This window comes from Cebus imitator, unplaced genomic scaffold (genome assembly GCF_001604975.1).
Source record: "Cebus imitator isolate Cc_AM_T3 unplaced genomic scaffold, Cebus_imitator-1.0 Scaffold794, whole genome shotgun sequence".
Taxonomy (NCBI): Eukaryota; Metazoa; Chordata; class Mammalia; order Primates; family Cebidae; genus Cebus; species Cebus imitator.
Window position 1 is genome coordinate 683245 of NW_016108109.1, and position 9727 is coordinate 692971.

Consider the following 9727-nt stretch of genomic DNA (forward strand, 5'->3'; position numbering starts at 1 on the left):
TGAAAATGCAAAATTAGCTGGGCATTTTAGCACATGCTTACAATCCCAGCTACTTGGGAGGCTAAGGTAGAAGAAAAACCCAGGAGGCAGAGGTTGTGATGAGCAGAGATCATGCCCTTGCACTCCAGCCTGGGCAACAAGAGCAATACTCCATCTCGAGAAAAAAAAAACAAAAACAGAAACAATTTTCTCATCAAAATCTACAAAGTACCATATGAAAGGATATGACATAAAAACGAAAGTGAGGAAACTGTAGCCATAACACAGAAAAAGAAGGTCTGTGATGCATATATACTTAAAATACACATAAGATGACAAACAAAACTGAAGATAATCAGAAAAAAAAAAGAAGCAGCAGAATTTCTCTTTAAATTCAGCAAGAGTTTGCTTTGCAGCCTGGAAAAAATGTTCTCTCCACATGAGGAATCAACATTATTTCTTTACCACTAATATTCCATATCTGACTTGAACTGGCAAACTAACTCCAGCAAAAATACTTATGGCTTATCATGGAGCATCTGTTACATGAGAAGCAGTATCATGTTTGTTTACTACATTTATATATCAAAACATTCTCACTGGGTACAGTGGCTCACACCTGTAATCCCAGCACTTCCAGAGGCTGAGGATCAGATCAATTAGGTAAGGAGTTCAAGACCAGCTTGTCCAACATCGCAAAATGCCAACTCCACTAGAAATACAAAAATTAGGTTGGTGTCATGGCAGGCACTTTTAATCCCAGCTACTTGGGAGGCTGAGACAATAATTTCTTGAACTCAGTAGGTGGAGGTTGCAGTAAGCTGAAATTAAACCACTGCCCTTCAGCCTGGGTGACAGATCGAGAATCCAGCTCAAAAAAACAAACAAACAAACAAAAAAACCCAGAAAGAAAAACCTATAATCCTCATGATTCATGAAGCCTCCCAAGTAATTCCCTGAATAAATTGGCTTAACAGATAAATTTACTTACCAATTATAAAAAGTTAAAGGAACAATAACTAAAGAAGAGTAGGCTTATAGAGATTTCTCCAATTGAAGACAATAAAATGCTCTAGAAAGAAAATAAAACAAACGAACAAAAAAACATGAATTAGGAAATTACATCTAAAAATTATTTTGTGTGCCCTACTACATTTTATAAAAATTATCTACTAACTGGCTTACAATGAATACTTTTTATACTGTAAAACCAAAAACTAATTATAAGAAACAGGAAAAGTATGGGCCTGTACAATAACGAATTAAATCAAAATAGAGTATAGATTTTCATTCAGCATTCTTGAGGTTTTTAGTTTTCTAGTAAGTTAGTCACTGTATTAATATGTTACGTTTCAATGTTGCTCTTTTTCTGAAAATTGGTAAAACTCATACACACAAAAACACACTTATGCTACAATTCTATTACACTTAAGACATTTCATTAGACTAACATGTATATATTTAACTGTATGTGAATCAAAACTAAAAGTCTGTATGTGTAGGCAGTTCACATGTTCAAAGAAAAATATATAACAAATTATTTAAAATACTTGAGACGTAGAAACATATGAATTTTATTTATACTTCTATATAATTTTTATTATGACCATAAAAATACAAAATACCACATGAAGTATATTGTGAGTTGAATTATTATTCGCTTTCCAAAAATTAATCTCTAAGGTTTTTAAATGAAATAAGTATCCTTTGAATGCAACTACAACTCTCCAATTTTCTTTTGTTAAAGTTATACAGAAATAATATAATAACTTTAGTTTTGGATAATTTTCTACACTCAACACTCCAATTTAGTGTAAAGCCTGAAGTGTCGGTGTCTTAGTTCTTTCTATTGTGAATTGTTGATGTTGACATAGACTTAATTTTGAAGTAAATGTTTTCATAGTTACTGCATGTGTAAACATTCATTTTATGATGAACTCTCTGGTGTTTTCTTAGCTGTCATTTTTGAACAATCCTTTAGTTAAACTTATTACTTTTATTAGGTTTTTCTCCAATATAATATAAGTTCCCTGATGTTGAATAAGTTTTGAGAAACTGCTTCAGGCTTTTTTTCTAATACAAAATTTGTACACTAACATCTATGAAACAAGTCATGGTACTACAACTCTATATTTGTAATGGTTGTCTTCAGAATGAATGCTCTTCTTCACTTTAACGATTTATATTTTCTGAAAGCTATTTTGACAGTAATTGCACTTGCAATGCTTTTATTAAGTATAAACTCTTGGATGTTGAGTAAGATATGAGCAGGTATCAATGGCTTTTCCACCTTTTTTTATATTTGTAGAATTTTTCTCTATTATAAATGCTTTCTCATGCAATAAAATGTGAATACTAGTTAATAGTTTTGCCATATTTTTCAAACATGTAGTTTTCTACAGTGTGAATTATCTTACCAACAATCAAGAGTGACAGCCATTTAAAGGCTTTGAGACATTCTTGACATTTCTGGGGTCTAGGACCATTATGATTTATTTTACATTGTGAAAAGCATTGTCCCAACTTTTAGGTTTGTAGAGTTTGTCTCCAATATAAATTATGTCTGCGAAGAATTGAGGAGGTGTAAAAGGCTTTGACACATTCTTTATCCTAGTAGGATTTCTCTCCAGTATGAATTGTGTGTAATAAATGTTGAGAGCTTGTTAAAGTCTTTGTCACGTTTTTCACATTTGCTGGAATTCTCTCCAGTATGAATTATCTTATGTTTACGAAGGGTTAACAATATAGTAAGGGCTTTGTCACATTCTTAACATTAGTAGTTTCCATCCATTATGTATTATTTCATGTTCTGTCAGGTGTAAGAACTAGTTAAAAACTTTTCCATGTTTTTCGAAAGTATCAGGTTTCTCTCCAGTATGAAGTTGCTTATGGTTAGTAAGGATTGAGGGCTGCTAAAAGGCTTTCCCACATGCTGTAGTAGGAATTATTTTATGTTTACTAAGTGCTGAGGATTCACAAAAGCCTTTGCCACATTCTTCACATTTGTATAGGGTTTCTCTTCAGCACAGATTCTTATGTTCAGTAAAGGTTAAGAAAACACAAAAGCCGTAGCCACACTGTTCACATTTGCAGGATTTCTCTCCATTATTAATTGTCTAATGTTTAGTGAAGATTGAGAAATGGATAAAAGTTTCGCCACACTCTTCTCATTGGAAGGGTCACTTTCCACTATGAATTCTCTTATGTTTAGTAAGGTGTGAAGAACAGTTAAAAGCTTTGCTACATCCTTCACATTTGTAGGGGTTCTCACCAGTATGAATTCTCTTATGTCTAGTAAGGTGTGAGGACTGGTTAAAAGCCCTGTCACATTCTTCACATTTGTAGGGTTTCTCTCCACTATGAATTCTCTTATGTGTAGTAAGGGTTGATAAAAGGTTAAAAGCTTTGCCACATTCTTCACATTTGTAAGGTTTCTCTCCACTATGAATTCTCTTATGTGTGGTAAGGTTTGTTGAAAAGTTAAAAGCTTTGCCACATTCTTCACATTTGTAGGGTTTCTCTCCACTATGAAATCTCTTATGGTTATTAAGGTGTGAGGACCGGTTAAAAGCTTTGCCACATTCTTCACATTTGTAGGATTTCTCTCCACTATGAATTCTCTTATGTTTATTAAGGTGTGAGGACCAGTTAAAAGCTTTGCCACATTCTTCACATTTGTAGGGTTTCTCTCCACTATGAATTCTCTTATGTGTATTAAGGTGTGAGGAGCAGTTAAAAGCTTTGCCACATTCTTCACATTTGTAGGGTTTCTCTCCACTATGAATTCTCTTATGTTGAGTAAGGTTTGAGGAGCAGTTAAAATCTTTGTTACATTCTTCACATTTGTAGGGCTTCTCTCCACTATGAATTCTCTTATGTTGAGTAAGGTTTGAGGACCAGTTAAAAGCTTTGTCACATTCTTCACATTTGTAGGGTTTCTTTCCAGGATGAATTATCTTATGTCTAGTAAAGTGTGAGAACTGGTTAAAATCTTTGCCACATACTTCACATTTGTAGGGTTTCTCTCCACTATGAATTCTCTTATGTTTAGTAAGGTGTGAGGTCCATTTAAAGGCTCTGCCACATTCTTCACATTTGTAGGAATTCACTCTAGTATGAATTCTTTTATGTTGAATTAGATGTAAAAACATGCAAAATGATTTGTCACATTTTTCGCATTTATAAAGGTTCTTTTTAGCATGTCTTATCTTAGACTTATTTGAATATGAAAATATATGAAAGACTTTTACATATTTATAACATAGAAATGTTTTGCTCACGGTAGCTTTCAAACATTTGTGAAGTTTATTATAAACTCTTTTGTGCATTTGACAATCGTCCACACTTTCACACTCTTTTCTTAGTGGTAAATTTTCATCTCCACAGTTTCCATATCTTCTCATGATCACTTTTTGAAATGATTTTTTTATGTCCTGCTCTGGCCAAAGGTCTTGGGCAAAATAAGAACACATAGCTGAAAAGAAAATGAAAATAACATATTACTTCACTTGCTAGACTAAGATTTGTATACTCTATACATCTAACCTATAAAATTATACAAACTGCATGAGCAAGATGGCATAGAAAAGCACCACAGGCTCTACTTCCTTTATAGACATCTATATTCAACAAAAACATACTGACCAAAACACATTTGTGGAAGATTTATAAATAAGTTACTTGTGTGCAGTTCCCCAGGTGAGCACAATGCAAAGAATCAAATAGAAAAATAATTGTTACACTTATCCAGCAGAGCTCTTCCTGCTCCCAAAACAGAATGTAGTGCCTTTAGAAGTAAACTGCCGACTTCTGTCTTTCAATTTTATCAAAATAAATAAATAAAATAAACCCCAGTAAAATAGTGGCACATACATTTCTATATCTAGCTTCTAAGAGTCTTTTCACAAACTGGTTTCTGTCTTCCATGGCATTAAATACTAAAGAAAGTGGTGGCTAATATGGTTTGGCTCTGTATTTCCATTTAAACCTCATTTTGAATTGTAGCTTTCATAATTGTCACTAGTTGTGGAAGAAAGCTGGTGGGAAGTAATTGAATTATGGGTACGGGTATATCCTATGTTGTTCTTGTGATAGTTAAGGAGTCTCACAAAATCTGATAGTTTTTATAAAGGAGAGTTCCTCTGCCCATGCCCCCTCTCTAACTGCCACCATGTAAGATGTCACTTTGCTTTGTCTTTATTTTCTGCCACAATTATGAGCCCTCCTCAGCCACGTGGAACAGTGAGTCCATTGAACCTTTTTTCTTTATAAACTACCGAGTCTTGGGTATGTCTTTTTGGCAGCATGAAAGCAGACTACTATAATAGCATTTTTTACAATGACAGTTTGAGTCTGCTAAGATCTAAGGTAGATGATACAGCAGTAGAGAGACTGCAGTACTACAGAGAGAAAACACATGTAGCAAATGAGGACTGGCCATTAACCAGAAACACTAATAAATTTCTTTAACTAAAAATAAACACAAATTTTCAGACAAGATACATCCTAAGAACATGTCTGAGAAATTCCCAGAATCTCTGGCTAAAACAATAGGTTTTAATGTATGCCAGAAAAAAAAGCTACATTACAAAGACTGTGACAGGTAGATTTTTTTTAAATGTCCAGATCTCTATCAAAAATTACAATGAATAGAAAACATTACAGCAAAATAGTCCCATATAAAAATTATAAGCTGTTCGCAAAGGAAACACAAAAAACGAAGACATATAAAGTAATTTTTAAACATTTAAAATAATTAAATGATACTGAGAAAGAGGAACACAGACAACTATTAAAATTTAAAAATCAGAATAAGCACAAACATATTTAAAATATCAAAAAATTGTAAAAGCTAAATATGCATAAAGAAATAACAACTAAAAAATTCTAGAAGAAAAAATAATGTAAAAAGTTAGAGGATCAATAAAACAAACTGGGATATGCACATAGATATTTATAACGAACACATATATAGATACAATTTCAAAAGTCACAGATGAAAAGAAAATCTTGGGTGCCGCAAGAGAAAACTGATGTGTCATTTACAAGCATAATCTCATAAGATAACCAGCAAATTTGCCAAAAAATTTGCAGGCCAGAAGGAAACTGTGTTACAGTGAAAATCCTTAAAACAAAAAAATGTATCAAGTGAGAATAATATCAACAGCAAAACTGTTCTACAAAAATTAAAATAAAAAAAAACCATCCCAAAATAACTAAATTCTGAGAAAATATACTGGCACAGCACGTGTGCTATATATCGAAGATGATAAAATGAATTTCTTTCACTGAAAATAACATGATACAAAAAGCAACACTTAATTATTTGAAAATACATTGTTCTGGAAAAGATATGCACATACAAACAATTGAATTCCTTAGCATTATCATGACAGTGGAAGAAGATTTAAATTATTCTTTAAAATTTATAAAAGCATAGAAAATTTTATAAACATCTGTTAATACATGTACAACATAAAAAGATATAATTAGTAATATAAATAACAAATGAGAGCAAATGTAATGAGGAACACTTGCTTGCAACTGAAGCTATTTTTTTATAAGATTAAAGTATACTGTTGTATCTTTTAGAGGTTTTATGTAATCCCGAAGATAACACAAAGAAAATATCTGTATAAATATATGAAAGAAAATAAGAAAGTGAAAGCATATTAATACAGAAATTAAAAAGACACAAAGGAAGATTAGAAAGAGAGGAAACGAGGAACAAAGATACAAGAATCAAAGAATAAAATAACATTAGTAAGTCTCTCTATTTAAGAAAATTATAAATATGTATATTCACACACACATATATGATTAACTTCCCAATCAAGAGACATACTTTCAATAATGAAATTTATAAAACATACTTTAAAAACCAACGCCCAATTTGCCTTTCTATAAGTCAGTTCAGATTTCATTACAGAAAAAAAACAACACCTGAAAGTGGCAAAATAGATGTTCCATGCAAATATTAACCAAGTCAGAGTAGAACAGGTCAAAATATGTGAGCTATATTTTAAGTCAAAAACTATCATATTTTTAAAAATTTACTTTAAGTCCAAACTCCAAAGATTCAAAGAAAGATATTAAGAAATAACAGATTCATTCACTGGGAACTTATGACACATTTGTATGTACATTTATTTGTGAGTGTGTGTGTTTCTATGTGTGGTGTGTACCTCACACTACAGTTCCAAGTATATAAAGAAATATTGACAAAACTGAAGAATCACAGAGCATATGTAAGTAGAGTAGGATATTTCAATACCCCACATTCTATAATAAAAATAAAACAAGACAGAATATTAGTAAAGAAAAAGAGGACTTGAAGGCAGTATAAAACAATTATTCCTAACAGAGGTATAGAGAACACTCCTCTACAAAATCAGGATACACTGATCTCAATAACTCATACAACATTCTACTTCCTAGGCCACCTGTTAGGCCAAAAAAAACCTCAAAAAACCAAACAACAACAAAAACGGTCTTAACAAATAACACATGAGAGCAAAATTTTTAAAACTAATATCATCCAAGATCATTTAAAACAAATATCAAAATGGAATGAGAGTTTAAAATAATAAAACCTGAAAAATTCACAAATATATAGAAATTAAACAACAAACTGTTTAACATGCTGTTGTTCAAAGGTGGAAATGACTAATATTGTAAAGATGTCCATACTGCTCAGTGCAATCTACAAATTTAATGCAATGCTGTTGGAATTTCACATTGCATTCTTGAAGCAATGCAAATTAGTGTCGCCAAATCATTCAGTAGATATCATTTAAAATATAAAAATATTAAATATTACTTCGTTTTTAAAAACTAGAAAATATGCTAACAACTATAAAAATACATTTCAATGGCATTATGCAAATAAAATAAGCCGGCCAGAAAAAGACCGAGATTGTATAAGATACAGAAAGCAGTGCACTCTCAGAAACAGAAAACAGAGTGGTGTTTGAAAAGTTCCGGGAAATGAGACAAGTTTATGTTATGTAATGTGTATTGAGATTTAGCTTTGCAAGATAAAATATCTAGCAACATGTAGCATAACAATGTCAATGTAATTAACAGGACTAAAAATGAATATTTAATAATATTGTATTGTAAATTTTGTTGTGTGGTTTTGACAAGTAAAAATGAACAATGACTAGAATACATTCAGCTATATAATAGTTCCTAAATTATCTTCAAATATAAGATAATTTAATTTAATTTTTCTCCTGGCCAGGTGCAATGGCTCACACCTGTAATGCCAGTACTTTGGGAGGCTGAGGCAGGTGGATCACGAGGTCAGGAGATTGAGACCATCCTGGCCAACATGGTGAAACACCATCTCTACTAAAATACAAAAAATTAGTTGGGGGTGGTGGCAGCACTTGTAGTCCTAGGTACTCCAGAGGCTGGGGCAGGGGAATTGCTTGAACCTGGGAGGCAGAGGTTGCAGTGAGCTGAGATTGTGCCATTGCACTCCAGCCTGGCTACAGGGCAAGACTCTGTCCAAAAAAAAAAAAAAAATTTCTTCCACACAAAAATAATATAGATTCACAGATAGATGTTGACATTAAAAATATATATATGATAAATCAGTGAGATAGGGTTAAATAATCATTCACAATAAACATACACAACAAATACACAAGTCATAAAATAATGCAGGGATAATATTGATCCAGGCAAAACATAAGAGATCATTATATTGGCAACAGAAATATGGCTAATTCATATTTGATGTTGCTCCACACTGTCTTAAATTATAAAGAGTTAAATATTGTGATATACAATTATAAACATGATCAATAATGTACTATAATTATAAAAATATTTTCATATACAATTATAAATTGTGGTTATAATCAAAACACAATTAACTGATGTGAGATGACATATCCTAAAATATATGATACAAAAATATAAAACTCTGAAACAAAATTAAAAATGGAATGAAAAACTGATTGGACATCATCAAGTAGATGAATATATTCATAAAAGGAATCTTAGAAGAACATAGGAAAAAAGTAATACAGAGGTTACGTGAAAGCAAAAAAGTCAAACAACTTCCCAAATTTTGATGCAATAAAAAAATTTCTTACCACTAATAATAAATTATTTTACTTCAAAAAGAAGATATAAATAAATACTTTCCAAAATAAAAGGTGAAGGTGTTCATCATTACTACCATAGTCCTAACTCTGCATAGAAAAAAAAAAATGCTAAAATGAGTCCATTTGTTGAAAAATAAAATGATACTAAACAGCATCATAAAACCACATACATATATAAACCTCTCTATTAAATGTAAATATACACATATAGAAGTCTTTACTATTGTAATGATGGTGCATAAAACTCTTAAGGTTGTACAGAATATGATAAACAATACAAATCTGCATAAATCTGTTAATAGATATACAATATAAAATAATTTTAAAATCAATAACACACTGGAAAATACAGAAGCATAGTTTTTGTATTCAATTGAAGTTGTTATGAGATTAAAATATATTTTTTTAACTTAAGATGTTTTATGTAATTTCCATATTTTAAGATGTTTACAAAAAGAATACTTATAAAAATATGCAAAACAAAATAAAAAATAAAACATCACTGCAAAATTAAAATAAAAATTAAGGCAGCAAAACAGAAAATGAGAAAACATATCTACAAAAAACACAAAAAACAGCGAGAATAAAACTGGTAATACTAACTGCACTTTCTTCTTTTTTTTTTTCTTTCT

At 31.2% G+C, this 9727-nt stretch overlaps 1 protein-coding gene across 1 annotated transcript in view; it reads right to left on the reverse strand.

Moving 5' to 3' along the window:
• Nucleotides 1-2471: 2471 nt before the first annotated feature.
• LOC108297366 (zinc finger protein 723-like) overlaps nucleotides 2472-9727 on the reverse strand; it is a 20300-nt gene continuing 13044 nt past the window's right edge. The window contains exons 3-5 of the mRNA XM_037735390.1: nucleotides 3163-4453; nucleotides 2928-2997; nucleotides 2472-2540 (exon numbers count right to left, since the gene is read on the reverse strand). Coding sequence (XP_037591318.1) covers nucleotides 2472-2540; nucleotides 2928-2997; nucleotides 3163-4453 — 1430 coding nt within the window. The remainder of the gene's footprint in view (nucleotides 2541-2927; nucleotides 2998-3162; nucleotides 4454-9727) is intronic.